This window comes from Gopherus evgoodei, chromosome 1, assembly GCF_007399415.2.
Source record: "Gopherus evgoodei ecotype Sinaloan lineage chromosome 1, rGopEvg1_v1.p, whole genome shotgun sequence".
NCBI classification, from domain to species: domain Eukaryota; kingdom Metazoa; phylum Chordata; order Testudines; family Testudinidae; genus Gopherus; species Gopherus evgoodei.
In genome coordinates this window covers 35,026,613-35,043,667 of record NC_044322.1, presented here as the reverse complement: position 1 = coordinate 35,043,667, position 17,055 = coordinate 35,026,613, and the positions used below count along the sequence as shown (strand labels likewise).

At 42.9% G+C, this 17,055-nt stretch overlaps 1 protein-coding gene across 1 annotated transcript in view; it reads left to right on the top strand.

Annotated features, from left to right (window-relative positions):
- Window positions 1–213: 213 nt before the first annotated feature.
- The window catches only part of ARHGAP20 (Rho GTPase activating protein 20), a 109,002-nt gene continuing 92,160 nt past the window's right edge, over window positions 214–17,055 (top strand). Inside the window, exons 1-2 of the mRNA XM_030561278.1 lie at window positions 214–459; window positions 13,497–13,582. Coding sequence (XP_030417138.1) covers window positions 361–459; window positions 13,497–13,582 — 185 coding nt within the window. The 5' untranslated portion in view covers window positions 214–360. The remainder of the gene's footprint in view (window positions 460–13,496; window positions 13,583–17,055) is intronic.

Sequence of the window (17,055 nt, the reverse complement as noted above, 5' to 3'; positions counted from 1 at the left end):
CGTCCAGGCAGCGCGAGCCCGGCGGCGGGGACACCTGCCGCTGCAGCTCCACTGCCCCCCCGCGGCCTGCCACTGAGCAGCCGGCGCGCTGAGCATGCGCAGTAACCACAGCCAAGCCGCGGCCCTCCGCGTTGGAGGACAGGCAAAACGCTCCCCAGCGGTGTGTGGGCGGAGCCATCTGGCTGAGTGGGCGGGGCAGCGGTGCTGGTCTGCTGGGGGCGGGGTTAGCGGAGCGGGTGTCCGACGCGTTGTGGTCCCGCTCGCTCGCAGGCAGCCTCACTGGCTGTGTGTGGTGCAGCCGCCGCCGGGATGAGCCTGTGACTTCAGCGGGAGTTCGAGCCGCTCGGGGAAGGGAGCTTGATGGAAGCGATGTCCCCGCAACAGGATCACGTCGGGCAGGGGCGCTCGTCCTCTGTGAGCGGAGAGTCCAGAGCCTCCGCAGCCTCCGAGGGCAAGAAGGTGAGAGCGAGAGCGAGCGAGCCCCTCAACCCCCCCATGCACCTGGGTCGCGGAGAGCCCCGAACCTCTCATACACCTAGGTGCAGCCGGGTAGTGGAAAGCCTCGAGCCCCTCATCTCCCCCCCCCCATACACCTGGGTAGCGGAAAGCCCCGCGTCCCCCCAGATGCACCCCGGTAGCGGAGAGCCTCGAGCCCCGCCTCCCCCCAGATGCACCCCGGTAGCGGAGAGCCCCGAGGATACCCCCATAATCCTGAAACTCCCCAGCGGGCAGGGCGCGAGAGGGCCCTCATTTACCCCCCCCCCCCATTCCCGGGCATCAGTGCGGAGGAGGAAGTCCCGCTTCCCCATCTCTTATCCTGTGCCCCTATTCGGAGACGATGCGCCCCGCGCCCCATAGCGTTAACGCCCCTCCCTCTCCCATGGCAGCCCCGTCCTTGGCCCTGTCTTTGCAGGATGTCCCCGGACTCCCCCTCGGGTTGGCGCTGACTGCTTGGCATAAGGCTGTGGTTTGCCGGATCCGCTCTGCCCCGGCTGAACGAGCCATTTATTTAAAGTAATCGCCAAGAACACCCACGAAATCCAACCTGCCACACGCTGCGTCCCCAGAATGTGTTACTTAGGGCAAGCGGCTGACACTGTTTGTTTGAATCCCAGGGGTATTTGTCACCCTCGGCACGGGTTGTTTCCCTGTGCTGTGTCTGCCTGCGATAGTGATGATTGCCGTTAGCTGTTTTCTCTAGTAATTTGCCATAATGATCCATGCTGTGTCTAAGGGAAAAGCCACGGGGTTTGTTTCAAAGGAGCTGTTGACATGAACGTGAGTGATAGTGGCACAAACCGGAGATGTCCGTGTATGTTGGGTGGTGATTGAGCGAGATGGGTTAAAGGTGATTGTTACTTATTAGATCGACGCCGGATTGGCTTGGAATAGGTCCTTGTTCTGTAATTACTTTGCTCCTTGTCTGCGCGTTGTCCAGCCGGGATCAGCGGAGGAGGACTCTGGACGTTGCCCTACGTGCTTTTAAATTGAAAGAAACAAGAAAGGGGTGTCCTGGGAAGAAAATAAGCGCTAATAGTGTTCCATTAGTTATAGGAAAATTGGACATAGCTCGATGTCCAAAGCCATCTTCAAAATCTCTTCTTAAAGCTAGAGTTTGTTTCCTTGCTTGATTATGTTGGATGCTAAGTTTCCATTGTAATATACAGCCAATTAAATTGTCTCTGCCATATTCTCACCACAATGTAAAATAGGATCTCCTTTTTCATTTTAGCTCAGCATATTGTGCATTATTTTTCCATTTGAGAGAACCCAGGTTTCAGAGTGGTAGCCCTGTTAGTCTGTATCAGCAAAAACAAGGAGGAGTCTTTGCGGCGCCTTAAAGATTAACACATTTATTTGGGCAATAGCTTTGGTGGGCATGGAGTTTGGATAGGAATCTCTTCTTGCTTACAGAGTTTGCATTAAAATGTCATTGAATTCATGCAAAAAAATACCTTTTCCTTAGAGAATTACACACAGTACTGCCAGATTGGTTCTTGGGATTATAATGCTTGGCTGGGTTGGGAATGCCCTTCATAAATCTTTCCAGCCCTAATTATATCAAGTTAGGAAGGGAGTGAAACTTCTTTGCTAAAGGACATGCTTGTATTCAATCTTGTGCTTGGGCATGGAACTTTATTGGCCACAAGAGCAGTGCAGAGCTGCAAGGCAGCTACAAATCTTAGTCTCTTCATAATGCTGCTCCACCTGAAGAAACAATCCTTATGGCCAGAAAGCTTGTATGTTACATCTCAGTTGTAGGGGCAATAAAAAGTGTTTGTATTTTCTGTCTATCTGACAATGAATGCAACCAGACTGAAAGTGCATGCTGCAGTACTGTAACCAGCCACTGCTCTGACCCAGTTCAGTGGCAGCAAGTGAAAATGTATAGATAAAAAGGTATCGGGGGTAACTGTGTTAGTCTGTATCCAAAAAAACCAGCAAGGAGTCCGGTGGCACCTTAAAAGACTAATAGATTTATTTGGGCATAAGCTTTTGTGGGTAAAAAACCCCACTTTGTCAGATGCATGGAGTGAAAGTTACAAATGCATGCATTATTATGCTGACACATGAAGAAGAGAAGGGAGTTACCCTCACAAGTGTTCTTCACTCATGAGGGAACTCCATTCTCTTCATGTGTCAGCATAATAATGCCTGCATCTGTAACTTTCACTCCATGCATCTGACAAAGTGGGGTTTTTTACCCACAAAAGCTTATGCCCAAATAAATCTATTAGTCTTTAAGGTGCCACCGGACTCCTTGTTGTTTTTATAGATAAAACAATCGCCGAGAATGTTTTTGGCTACAATCAAATGTAGTATCAGTGAAATATCTGACAGGTACCATTACGGGATATCTACTACACCTCCTTAAACTGGAACTATATCCTGCCCTGGCTGTTTGGGTTGTTGATCTAATAGACACTTTCCATCTCTAAATACTGTGATCTAAAATGTGGCCCCTCAGGGTAGGTTTTTTTTCTATTGTTTCTTCCCCATTTTCTGAATGTAATCTCTGTGCATGTTATACCTTGCAACCTGTGAAAGTCGAAATGCCTTCTGAAATGAAGGGGGAACAAGAACAATAGAATGATAGGAAGCTTCAAATGCTGTGAGATTCAAAGTATTTTACTACAGCCTCCTATGTGTAATGTAGAACTTTGGATGTAAATAATACAAAGTAATAAAGAGTGCATTGTTGTTAATGGTGACCCTTTCCAAACACTCAAGGACAGCCCTTGCTCCAAAGAGGTTACAGGCTAAGGAACTTTGCCGCCCAAATTCTGCTCAGCCTCTAGCCAGTGTTGAGAGGGGGTAAGGATGCTGGTTAGCATGCCCATTTCCCACAGATCCTGACAGCCATGTCAGGATTCCATCTAGTGGAGGCACACAAAGTGGGATATGGATGTTTGAAAAGAAGCAGCTTGTGCCTCTGGTTTGTAAATGCTGCAGATGGCATGTTGCATGCTAGGTGGGGGTAAGGTTAGTCACACTCTCGGCTCTGCATATATTGGCCTTTGAGTTGATGGTGTGGTGACTTTTATAGGTCCACGTCCTTAGTGCTCTTTAAGTACTGCACTGGAAACCTGTCCTGCTGCTTCATGAGTGAGGAAGAGGCTGCCTATGATCTTTCTATACTAGTTCAACAGAGGTCAAGGCCTGCCCCTAGTTTTGCATGGAATGGAATCTCAAATGAGGCATCATTACTGCTTAGATACTACAGTGATGGATACTCTGTAAGTACCTATATATCTATGGTAATTATCTTACAGTGTGCATATAACAGAAGAATGGATGGAATCCTTCTTGTTACAGTGGGAGATAAATTCCCTTGTGTGCTGATTACATATGAAATTATACGGGAGAGCAAGTTGGTAATAGATCAGTATAGAGACTGGTGACAATCTCAAAGATCAAAACAGTGCTAATGCAAATTGAGAGAGATTAATGCAAATATGATATTTAAGATTAAAGATGCTAAAATGGCTTTAACCTCCTGACATGAACCCTCTCGAAATAAGAGAGACTATCAGTAGCCACTAAATTACTCATTCTTCTTATCATGAGATAAGACTCAGAGTCTGAATTAAGCTTAGCAGAAATAGTTACTCTTCTGTGTTTCTCAGAACTCTGTTTTATCTTAAGTTACTAGTTTGCATGTAGTTGTCAGAGCAAATAGGAGTGTGTGATCTCTGTTGAACCACAGGGCTGGAAGGTGGAAGCTGCCTATGTGTTCCACCCAGCTTTACCATCTACTAGTGTGTGACTTTGAGCAAATAGCAAAAAGTTTTGCATGCTTTATCTTCTCTAGATGAAAAATGGATATAAGTAGTTACCTACATCGGAGACTTTGTGAGGCACCGTCAATCTGTGTTCGAGACATTTGAAATACTTTGCACTTCTACATTTGATGTAGAAGTGCAGAGTATTATTGTTATGCTTATGAAAAATCCTAAAACAGTTTCTAAGCTGGTGTAAATTGGTATAGCGTTATTGATGTCAGAGGAGCTATGCCAATTTACAGCAGCTGAGGACCTGACTTTTGGGGGCTAGTCTACACATGCTAGTTTTTGTGCTAGTTTGAGGATATTTGTTTCAAAACCAATATAGTTAAATTGATGCAATTGTTGTGATCACATGTATGGCTGTTGCTTACTATGCTAAGGAAGGAAGAATTCAGGTGATGCAGAAACTTGTACTTGGTGGATATAGTTAAAAAACTAGGGAGCAATATTAGAATAAGCAGGGGCAAGTATAACTTCTCCCTTTCTCTGCCTCTTCATCCCCCTGTAAAAATAGGCAAATACATTTTGTTGTTTTCTCTATATACCTGCCAACACCCTGATTACATTGCTTGTATGTTGTATCCCTTTCCCATGCCCTTATATTCATTTATTTATTTTGGAGTGTAAGCTCTTTGGGGCACGGTTTATATCTTCCCATTAAAATTGTGTCATGCCTAGCACAAGAGGGTCAGATTTTGGGGCCTTTGGGTGGTACTATAATAATATTACTGCTAATGATAACTGGAATCTTGGCTGCCTAGGGACACGTCTCACAGTACACTGTTATCCCTGTAATGGAAAATTACTGCGTATATTTAAGGTGATATGAGCAATTTTAAGTCAAATGAGGACTGAAAATAGCATGTAGTTAAGATTAACTAAATCATTAATGCACTTGCTGCTTAGGAATGAGCCAGTTATATGGCATGTATTGATTTATGATAACGTAGTACTGTACCTCAGTGCCCAGCAATGTTGCTTTTGTCAAGGATCCAGGATTAATGATTCTTTTTTGAGGGTGGCCATCCATGGGAAAAGTAGAACGTTATATGTCTGGAGAATAAAATGATGTCCCAGTTCCTGAGTTTCCTGGCCTTGTTTTTTCACTCCAAGGTAGTAGCAGTCCTCAGTAAAAACTGTAGTCCCCAGTTCCTAGGAATTGCATATGTCACATCTTGTTTTGACTCTGAGTTGCTTGCAGTATCTTGGTACAAGGGGAATGAGTTAAGGAAGCAGAGCAGCCTGAACCTGAATTTCCCTTTTTGTATTAGTTTAAGGCTATTAGAATCCTTTGTCTGCTTCTCATGCATGTGTCTAGCAGATTCTTGTGTACAATCTGTACTCACAGGTAAGCTCTCATTTATGCTATGGTAGTACTTATGACTCCTTTGTTTCTTCTTCTTCACCTGGAGACAGGTGTTGCATATTTACATTCTGTAGCCTGAAACATGTAACGGAAGGCAGAGATACCTTGGAATCTAGCTGTGACCTGCTCCATCTATGTCAGTACATCAGGGAAATGAATGCACTCAGCACAGTGAGCAAACATGTCAGGCACCTAAGGAAGGTGACATGAGACACATGCTTAGTGAATGCCTATCGTAACTCCTAAAACCCTTCCAGCCTTCCAGAAAATCCTGCCAGAGATTAAATTGAAGTTTGGATATGTGAAAGAGCTCCCCATAGTCTTTCAAATGATGGGAAGAAACTAGGCTTTCAGATGAATGTAAGATGATGGGATTCACAGTTTTCCCACCCGCCTGCATTTTGTTAGTTCCCCAAATGGGATTTCTGCTGCATCAATACTTCCCCAGTAGCCACTTGACAAGAACTATATGAGGTTTGTCAGTTTTAAACTGTCACTGGGAAAGTCCTGCACTACAGGAGCACAGACACAACTGTACCAAGTGCTAATTCTCCTCTTGCTGTGTTTGTATATGCATGCACTTGCCCGGTAGCGGAATAACTAGAATAAAGTAGAAGGGGAGGATAGCTAGGAAGTGTTGAAGCACTGCTGGCAATAGGACTTGCAGATTTAGCATTCGTTTTCCCTACAACCTCTTGCTCCAATTCTTTTGTTAGTATTCCTCCTTCCCACCAACATTTGAAACAACATAATAGGTGAGATCTCCCTGCTGGATTTAAATTAAAGCCATAAGAGTGTTTCTTCTAGTGTAGTAGTATGACTGCTGATAGCACATCTTTCCTTGTTCATAATTTCTCTTGCTGATCTTCTGTTTTTCTACCGCAACTTTCCTTTTAGTCTGTTATTGTGCACTCTGCCACCCCGATCATCCTCTTGTGTTAATGTCTCTTTCTTTTCATGCCTCTGTAATTGTTTTTTCTTTAGTTAGCCCTCTTAAATGGACATTATTTTGGGGAAAGTCATTGTAAGTAAATAAGTAAAAGTATGTTGCCAGTGTAAACAGTAACTCAGTAGTTTGCTAAATATTCACTTGATCTATCTTTATGGTACATGAACCCTGAGAAGGACATTTTACATTCTGTAAATTTATGGAGCACACAAACACGCAATCGCTACAGGCTAAGCCTAATAACTGCAGAACTCATGAAGCAATCAGAATCATTCTGTTTAAAAGGGGTCAAGAATGGGGTAGAAAGTTATAAACAGCCCTGTTGTCCTACTGAAGAAATAGTGAACTTCTCAAGGTTTGATTTAATTTATATTCAATGTGTACTGTATGACTTTGAAAAATATTAAATTAAGGCATGCAGAAAACAGAAATAAACAACATAAAGGGCTTATTACCTACTAAGCTATAAATAGCCTAGTGCAGTGGTTCTCAAACTATGGGTTTTAATGGGGTCACCAGGGCTGGCTTACACTTGCTGGGGCCTGGGACCAAAGCCTGAGCCCCACTGCCCAGGGCCAAAGCTGAAGCCCAAGCCCAATTGCTTCAGCCCTGGGCAGCGGGGCTCAGGTTACAGGCCCACTGCCTGGGGCTGAAGCCCTTGGGTTTTGGCTTTGCCCCATTTCTCCCACCCCCACCTGGGGCGGAAAGGCACAGGCGAGCTCAGTCCCACCTCCTGAGGTCGTGTAGTAATTTTTGTTGTTGGAAGGGGGTCGCAGTGCAATGAAGTTTGAGAACCTCTGGCCTAGTGATACCTGTGCAATCTAGCTGTGAAATGTACTCAAAGCGCTGATGCACAAGTCGATCTTGCAAGATAAACTATTGGACAGTGAGGAATTTTTGGGGGCTTTTTTTTAGTTTTAGTAAAAACAATTATTTGGAAACCTTGGTACAGGCTTCCTTAAAAGTCTGTAAACATGAATTAAGTATGATATAATTAAACCATAAGGCGTGTATGCCCAGATATTTTTTTTGTTACTTCAAACATCAAGAGGGCAGAGTTTGTACAGATGAAATCATTAACTGTTCTTATTGACTTAAAGATTTTATAGTGTAAGTTTTGATTAAACAAGGCTTCTTTTCATTAAAAGTTGGAGGGTAGGGTGACCAGACAGCAGGAGTGAAAAATCAGGACGGGGGTGGGGGGTAATAGAAGCTTATATAAGAGAGAGCCCCAAATAGCAAGACTGTCCCTATAAAAGCAGGTCATCTGGTCACCCTATTGAAGGGTCCAGATTTACCACCCAAAAGAGCAAAATCCTCTGCTTGCAGAACAGGTATAGCAGCGATAGTGTGAGTGAAGGTTGCTGTAGCTAGGCACTGTGCTTCAGTCCTCACCCATATTTAGAGATGGAGAAGTTAATTCAGTTTCCAGACACATATAATCCTTTTGATTCCAGTGAGTGAGCCAATAAGGGTGTCTGCCTTTTACAGAGGTGGTGTTTGTGTTGTGGTAACCTATCAGCTAGGAATAGATTGAGATCTTCGTCCATTTCACATAGATCACTGAATCATCCTCAAATGGTATTGATTTTTCTTCTGGATTCAAACCATTGGCATAGAGACCAAAGGTTCCATATTTCGTTATCAAGCTTGCAAGCCCTTCTATTCCCATCCTCTCCTCAAAAAGCAAGTGTCTTACTGTTCAAAAAACATCTGACATTCTTGCATTGTATGTTACTGGAATACATCAGCAATATTCATTCTGTGAACACACATACATTCTGTGAACTTGATTCTGCTCTAACTTTGTCATTGATTTAAATGGGAACTGGACCAGATCTTTGATTTCTTTAGTAAACAACAAGGTTCATGTACTAATCTAAATATGGTATTGAGTGAACTTAGATTATTTGAGCATGACAAAAAACGTTATGCTATGATGAAAAAGGAGTAAATCAAAAGAAGTAAATCAAAACTTAGTTGCATGTTGTGGGCTAGGGGTCTGTCTATGTAGAACAAGCTGAGAATCAAGGCCTGAAATAGTTTAATAGTATCAGCATTACATGAGACTGGAGGGTGGTATGTAAAAATACTACATAAATCAGAATGGTAGAGCTATCAAAGCAGAAAAAGGATATCTGTTCATTGCACTAACCTGGAAAAGAATGACACCTATTTTGCCTCTGTAGATGCACATAAAAATTATAAGATACCAGATGTAAGTGGTACAGTGCTTAGTTTTTTCCCCCCACAAAAGAAATTGCATGTGCGATGAATTCTTTTGTGTGTTCTCTACTTAACAAATGCTCTGCGGATCTCTTTCCAGGCCTAATATAATGAAATACTATGCAGAAATCATAAGAAAGTGCTATATTTTCAGTAAAGTTTGTTTTTGTGGTGTGTGTGTGTGTGTTTTTTTTTTAAATTTAAAAAAAGCTCCACTCAAGATCTGTTGTACATTAGCTTTTTCACAGAATGGAGATTAATGCCATAATTGAGCAACACAATATAAAGTGACTGTCTACTTAAACTACTAGCCAAAATTAGTTTAATGCTGGCATTTGGGAATGGACTTCTCTGGAGCAGATGACGAGGTTGATACTCAGAGTAAAGGCTGGCAGTTTTACTGCTCATCTTTCCATCAATAAGATTACAAGACCTAATTTGTTAAACAATTTGGGCCGGAACCTATAAATTAGCATAACTCAGTTGAAATCTATGGAGCTATGCTAATTTATACCAGGTGAGGATCTGGCATTGTTTGTACAGTTTCTTTGCAGTGACAGATAACACTTTAATATGGTATTATAACCCCAACAGAAAACTTTAAGGTGAAATTAAGATTACAGGTTAATTTCTGTGGTTTGAGTTTTAAAAAAATAGAAACCCAAGAAACATAGCCATAAGGTAAAATGCAGAAGAAACCCACACCATGAAAGTATGTAAATGTACAGTGACATATGTACCTTAACTCTGTCCTTTGCAGATGCCAGCCTACCATCTTTGCATGCAGAGTACTAAAAATGTGCATCTAGGACTCCGTATCCATCACGAGGTTGCAGAAGTCACGGATTCCATGACTTTTCGCTACCTCCGTGACTTCTGCAGCAGCCAGTGTGGCTGACCTCAGGGCTGCCCAAGCAGCTGGCTCTGGGGCCAGCTGCTCATGTGGTCCTGGGGACAGCCTCTTCGGCTGCTGCTTGGGAGATCCCGGGCAGCTGGCCCCATTTCCTGAGCAACCGCTGCTTGGTGGCCACCAGCAGCAGTCCCAGGGCAGCCAAAGCAGCGACTGTCAGCGGCTGCCGGCAGCGGTCCCAGGGTGGCCAGAGCAGTTGCGGTTGGCTTGGCAGCCCCCAGCAGCTGGTGCCGCTGCCCACCCCCCCAGCAACAGCCCCCGATTCACCGCCACCCAGCAGCGATCCTCCTCCCACCCCCCAAAAACATTTAGTCAGGGGTATGTGTGACGAACTGGGAATGTTCTTAATGTTTTCTCTGAATACTGTGTTGGTGCCTCAGTGTCCCCATGGCAGTTCTTAAGTATCTGGCAGAGCAAAGGGCCAGTGCACCTAAATGCCTGACACTCTGTCTCCTAGCAACTGATGGACTGGGCCCCTCCTCTCTAAAGGTGCCAACTGAAGGTGTTGGAGACAAAGAGATCAGATGACCTCCTGGCCCAGGAAAGGGGCTGAGCAGAGAGGAGGGGCTGGGGAGGGGCTGTTAGTCTGGAGCTGGCTGGGGTCAAGGGTGGAGGGCAGACCTGGGGGTCTGGCTCACTGCCCCCCAGAATGGACCCAGCCAAGGGGTCTGGTTCGCTGTATCTACAAGCTCTGTTTTAGACCCTGTTCCTGTCATCGAATAAACCTCTGTTTTACTGGCTGGCTGAGTCACGTCTGACTGCAAAGTGAGGGTGCAGGACCCTGTGGCTTCCCCAGGACCCCACCGAGGCGGGCTCGCTGTGGGAAGTGCACGGAGGGCAGAGGATGCTGAATGCTCCAAGGAGAGACCCAGGAGGTGAAGACGTGTGAGCTTCTTGCCCTGAACAAGTCTGCTCCAAGGGAGAGGAGGCTCCCCAAAGTCCTTACTGGCTTGGTGGGGAGCAGTTAGAGAGCATCACCCGGTGACTCCGATCCTCCTCCCACCCCCCCAAAACATTTAGTCAGGGATATGTATAGTACAACTCATGGACCGGTCACAGGCCATGAATTTTTGTTTATTGCCTGTGACCGGTCCATGAGTTTTACTAAAAATACCCATGATTGAATCATAGCCTTATTCATGGGATACTGATTTTATAATGTTTCCTATCTGCATGCTTCTGCCAGTGAGGATTTGTTACCATACTACTTACCTTTATTTAAAAAAATGTTAAAATTTCATGATATGGGCATATGGGATTTGTATATGGAGAAATGCTGGCTCTGTGTCTGTTGCCACTCCTCCCACTAATCCCTTGCCCTCTGCTTGCTCTTCATTGCCATACAGATCCTCTTAGGTCTCCTAAGTGCTGCCAGCACGAGACCTCAGGGTGTGTACATGCATATGAAACACGGGTAGGAAAGCTAGAGATAACAGACATCTTGGGTGCAGTTCGCTAGACCAGGAAGCTGTCTCATTCCCCCACAGAATAGATGAATTAAATTAACTTAATTGTAATTGTTTCCCACTTTCTGTTCTTTTTATACTAGGAATCTGTCTAAATAAATAAAAATTAGAAGAACTTTATAGCTGTGTTGAGCACTACTTTTGAAGTGTTTTCATTTACAGACAGATGGCCTGAGAAACTTCAGTCTTGGTTGGGAAATTCTCCTCTTTTCTATGGCAAGCCTCTTTTGCGATCTATTTATGTTTGGAGGCCTCTCTCTGCAAGGCTAGAGACTTGAAAGCTTATGTCTACAGCAGTGATTTGAGTTCTATTCTGAACTTGCTGGAATCTGATACTCATTTATTATTATTCTATGTCACTGTAGCCCTTGGTGGAGGCTCCCGGTCAAGATCAGGGACCTGTTGAACCTCAAAGATTAAAAAATCATGAGTCAGCCCCCCGAAAACCATGAGATTTTAAAAAATACTAATCTTTTTGTTCACTTTGTCTTCTGTTTCTTTAGGCCTTTGTGGGGTCACATTTTCTAACTTTTCTTCTCTCCCACTAGGTCCAAAATCTTTTAAAAATCTTTGCTGAGACTCCCATTCAATCCCATGACTCCAGGAGCTGGGGCTTTAAGAAAACCACCAAATATCATGAGACACATGGTAAAACTGGAAGTTGGCAAGACTGAAAATGCCTATAAAGACACAGTACTTAGTCTTTGGAAGTTACTGGGTGAAATCTCTGACCTGTGTTCTGCAGGAGGTCAGACTAGGTGATCATGATGGTCCCTTCTGGCCTTAAAGTCTATGAGATTTGATTGTAATCAGGCAGTGTTTGATCCTTTACACTTGTTCTCAGCTAAAAGAATTCAGCAAAGATGGTATTTTCTCTCTGTTTTCTGCTATAAAGTGGCAAAAAAGTACTGGAAATCTTTTTTAGCATGTCAGTCTATTAAACCTGTACCTGCATAACTACAAATCAGAAAAAAGAATTCTAACTTGGTCCCGGGCCTAACTTATCAAAATGGATAGGATTTTCGGTAAATTTTAGAGTTGGACCAGAAATCAAACTTATCATGGAAATTCAACCACTGCTGTATAACAGAGCCTTAATAAGAGCAAAGTCTGTTACTAGACAAATATATTATAACCAAACAGGCACGTATTGCATGAATAAAAAAGCAAGTGTCAAAAATCATCAAAGCAACAAATGCACTGCTGTGATTACTGATCAATGTCTCCCTGTTTGGCTGAGGAAAGGATACAATGGAGCATTGCATAGTTTTTCCTCTCAGTGAAGAGTGTAATATGAACCTGCCTTAACAAGTTCTGTGCTATATTAAGAGTACAAATTGTCAGAAGAATCAATAGTCCTCTAAAATGTTTAATAGTATTCGGTGGTTATTGTTAGCATAAAGGAAGAAAATCCTGGATCACGATTGGCTGAAAAGAGTCATGGGATGAATCTTTAGAGTTTTATTTTTGTTTGTTCTCCGTGGTCACCAATCCTGAGATCTGGAACAATGTTAAATGAAAATTCTAGCATTGCATATTTTTATACCAAAGCTTGTAAGGACAGACACACGTCTTAGAAGCTATAGATTAGGGGCACATCTCTCAACCTTCAGTGCATGACACAGGCAATCCAAGTGTGTGACAAATGACCACAATGTGGAACACGTGAGTTTTGCTGCGCAGTGTGCCATGTTAGACAAGTTAGTGATTTTTTTTAAGCTATAGAATCTGTATTTAAGAATGCTTCTTCACTAGGTGAATTAAATGCACTAGTTCAAAAAAAAACTGGAAAAAACAAATTCTACCATGACTAGTACTAGTACCAGTACTATCTGATCTTTGTCCTTACAACTTAGAAACAGAAGATTAGAAAGTAAAACTACTTCTCCAAAGCTCAGAGACAGCAGGCAGACAGAAACAAAGAACTCAGACACAACCTTCCCTCCGCCCAGAGTTGAAAAAATCCGGTTTCCTGATTGGTCCTTTGGTCAGGTGCTTCAGGTGAAAGAGACATTAACCCTTAGCTATCTGTTTATGACAGTGTCTCCCCTCATTTATTCCTTCCCTGCAGTAATCCCCAATTTCTTCCTTGCCTTTTGTGAGTTTCACAGCCATTTGCTTTCCCATTCTATCCAATAATCAGCAATTAAATAGTTAATGCTGACACTTAGTGTTATCAGTTTTTAGAGAGAGCACTCCAGTTAGATTAATGGAGACAGGAGAGGAATGTCTATATACATTCAGTTAGTGTTTAAAATCTCACCTCTGGTTCCTTTTGTTTCTTTCCAAACAGAAGATGAAGAGTCTAGCTCAAAGACGTCAGTCTGCACCATCTCTGGTCCTCAGCAAAGCACTTAATAAGTCCAGAACTATCACCAGGTGAGTTGATGTATTTTGCTGGTTGTGCTTTTTCCTGTTCCCGAGCCCAAATCTTGAGATGTTTTTGACAAGCAGTTATCCAAACCTGGCTAAATTATGTCTTCAGGCAGTGCCATATTGAGGAGTGGCAGGAGATGTCCTTCACTGCTAGCTACATTGGCATAATATCTACTAGAAGGTATAATGCATCCAGAGGTGCGGTGTGAATTGCATGGAGAGGTGGCTCTTGCTACATCTTTTAAAAGGCATTTTCAGTGCTGCTGTCTAGCACAGCTGTCCTAGTGCTGGCTGATATGTCAAGGAGGCAAGCATAACTGCTCTCCAGCCGCACCCAGGCCTGCCTTATTTGAGCTCCTCAGCCCGTCAGGCAGCATTAGTCAACCCCAAATCATGGTTGCCTGCTGTGGTGATGGAACGGGCAGCGAGGAGAGGGTGAATGGTTCCCTCTTTCATTCCCCCAAACCCCCGGGCCCCTGGGCAGCACTTGGTATAATTCAATACCAGTTGCTGTATGAGCTAAGTTTCTATGATACATTACTGTACATAACTCACCTCTTGTGCTATGTTGGCATCTTACTAACAATTCAGTAGACTTTAAACCTGCAAAGTACCAATGTTTATGAAATAGTGAACAGTCAAGTAGAATGTTATTATGTCAGACTACATGGAGAACCTTACTGAGAAGCATAATTAAGGAAAATGAAAGCACAACTATGTAAAGAATCACTATCTCCCACACTGTGGTGTGGAATTTAGGGAATTAATGTGTGGGCCTTACAAATTTTGCTGCTTGATCTACTTAATACCTGGATCCATATTTATCATCCAGTGGAATTCCACAGCACTCGAAAAATATGAAAAGAATTCTGAGAAAATATCAGAGTTGCAAAAAAAACCAAAGGAAAGTAAATTGAAAGTACTAGAAGCTGCTACAGGTCTTTTTATTGTCTTTGAATCAAAAGGAGAAACATAGAAAAAAATCTTTAAACGGTGTTTATGCTACTTTGTGCAGTCTAATGGTTCAGCATGGGATTGGGAGCTAGGAACTCATGGGTTCTAGCCCTGGCTCTGACACTTCCTCTGTGACCATGAACAAGTCACTTAATTGCTTTCCTTCAGTTTCCAGGTTACTTACCTGCCTCATTAAGGAATTAGTTATGTCTCAGACTCTACGGTAACTCATTTTTATTATCTGTTGTTTACTGTTTCCTCACCATCTTTGCAACTGTCTTAAAATTTCTGATTTCACAGTAACACTTTTTCACACAATTGAATTTCTCAAAGCAGAGATGGGTGTGCATCTTCATATATACTGTGAGTGGTGACAGCTAGAGGGTGTGATTGGACACACAGGGACAGGCTCCCACAATACTTAGTCTTCAGAGTTTTCCTCGACTTGTTGGCATCTAGCTCAACATCTGTTCATCCCTGCAATGGTCCCCTGTCTAGGGCCAGCTGTATCTGCAGTAGCTCAGTATCATCTCCTTGGAAGGAATAAACAAGGGCTCAGCTTAGTTAATGTCTGTATGGTGCTTTCAATATGTAGAGAACTATATAAAAGAGCTAAGTGTTGTATCCCACTGTCCTCAGAGAATGTACTTTTCCAATAGTATGGGTCTCATTTATAATGATCCCCCCCAAAAGTCAGTCATTAGGAGCCATTTCTAATAACAGAGAGTGCGAAAATTTTAGGACCTGCTCTGTTGAGTTCAATGACAGAACTTTCCTTCCCTATAATAGAAGCAGGCTTATTCTACAAGGTAACCCTTTGGATCATCTGGTATTTTCATTTAGCCTGTTCAGCTTTCCTCTTCTGTTGCACAAAATGCATTCCTCTTCATCAATAAACTGGATGCATTTGAACTTCCTGCTCTGCTTGTTGTGTAAATGTTTAACTCTTGTGAAGTGTGTTCTCTTTTTAAGAGAGCTAAAGAACAACAAAACAACTGTTTTCTAATCTCCAAATTTTCTCTCTAAGTTATTTTAGCACTTAGTTCCCTTTTGTTGTAAGCAAACTCCATTATTCTCCTTCTGGCAGTGATCCCCAATGTCACTACTCCAATACACTGACTTGTTAATGGTTGATTAATCACTTGTAGATAATAAGATCCCATGCAATGTTGGCATACATCTGTGAGGTATTTTATATGAATCGTCTCACCTCAACAGCTGGTTCACCTCAATATTTGTTGAAATTAATGAGCAAGTGCAAAGGTTTTATAAGGGCAGGAAATACATAGAAACATGAGTCTGGTCATATTTCAATAGTAGTTTATATATCTCTGGTGTCCTCAGACTACATGTGGCACAACTTAATAAAATGCAAGTGCAGGGCAAACTTGCCTTCAGGCAATGTAAAAGTTATTCACAGTATTTTTTTTTCTTAAAGAAACCATTCTGATGTCTGGAGGTGGCTGTTTTAGCTTTCAGTGAATTACATATCATGCAATTGGCAGAAATTTGGTGTATAGAAGAGTCCGAATGTTTTATAAGATGGTTGTTATACTGCTGTGATCTAGGGCTGTGTGGCAGTTACTCTAGATTTACACTGGTGTAATCCCATTGATACCAATGGAATTACTCTAGATTTACACCAGAATAACAATAGAATATGGCCTATTGCCTCCAAAGGATGAAAATATTCCCTCCTATTTTTAGTTTTCTTCTCCATACAACCCAGCCTGTCTGTCTTCACAAAGTAACACTGGATGATCATGCTAGCACTGTTTCACGTAATTAGATGGCTGCATTTGAAGTACTTTGAGCAGGTTTTACATTAGAAATCTATTGGAAAGACTGCCACAGTGGATCATGACCTTGATGTGGAGCGGCTTGACTGTTCCCAGGATCCTGAGAGCAGTGTCGCTTGGAGTCTCGCATTCTGGGCAGGGTCACCCAAAGTGGAAAAGTGAGCTTCCAGATTAACACCGAAAAATAACCGGACAGAGTGAGGAGCAGCAATCGTGGCCAGAGAACTCAGGAGACGTGACATCAACAATGCTGCACTGAGTGAGACTTGACATACAGAAGGACAGCTCAAGGAACAATGTGGTAGTTACACTTTGTTCTGGAAAAAAACAGGTGATGATGAATGATGAATCCAGGGCGTTGCTTTTGCCATCCAAAACAAAATTATCAACCAACTTGCAGAATTATCAATTAGCATCAATGAATGACTCATGACCCTCTGCCTTAAACTTGCCAAGAACCAGCATGCAACATACAGTGACAACTCTTGATGCTGATGAGGAAACCAAAGGAGGATTCTATGCCAACCTTGACCATATTCTCTCCACCGTCCTGAAAGAGGACACACTCATACTCCTTGAAGATTTTAATGCAAGAGTTGGACATGACTTGGAGCTCTGGAATGGCATGATCAGAAAGGAAGGAGTGGGTAAGACCGATTCCAACAGAATTCTTCTACTGACAAAATGCACAGAACACAACCTAATTATCATGAACACCATGTT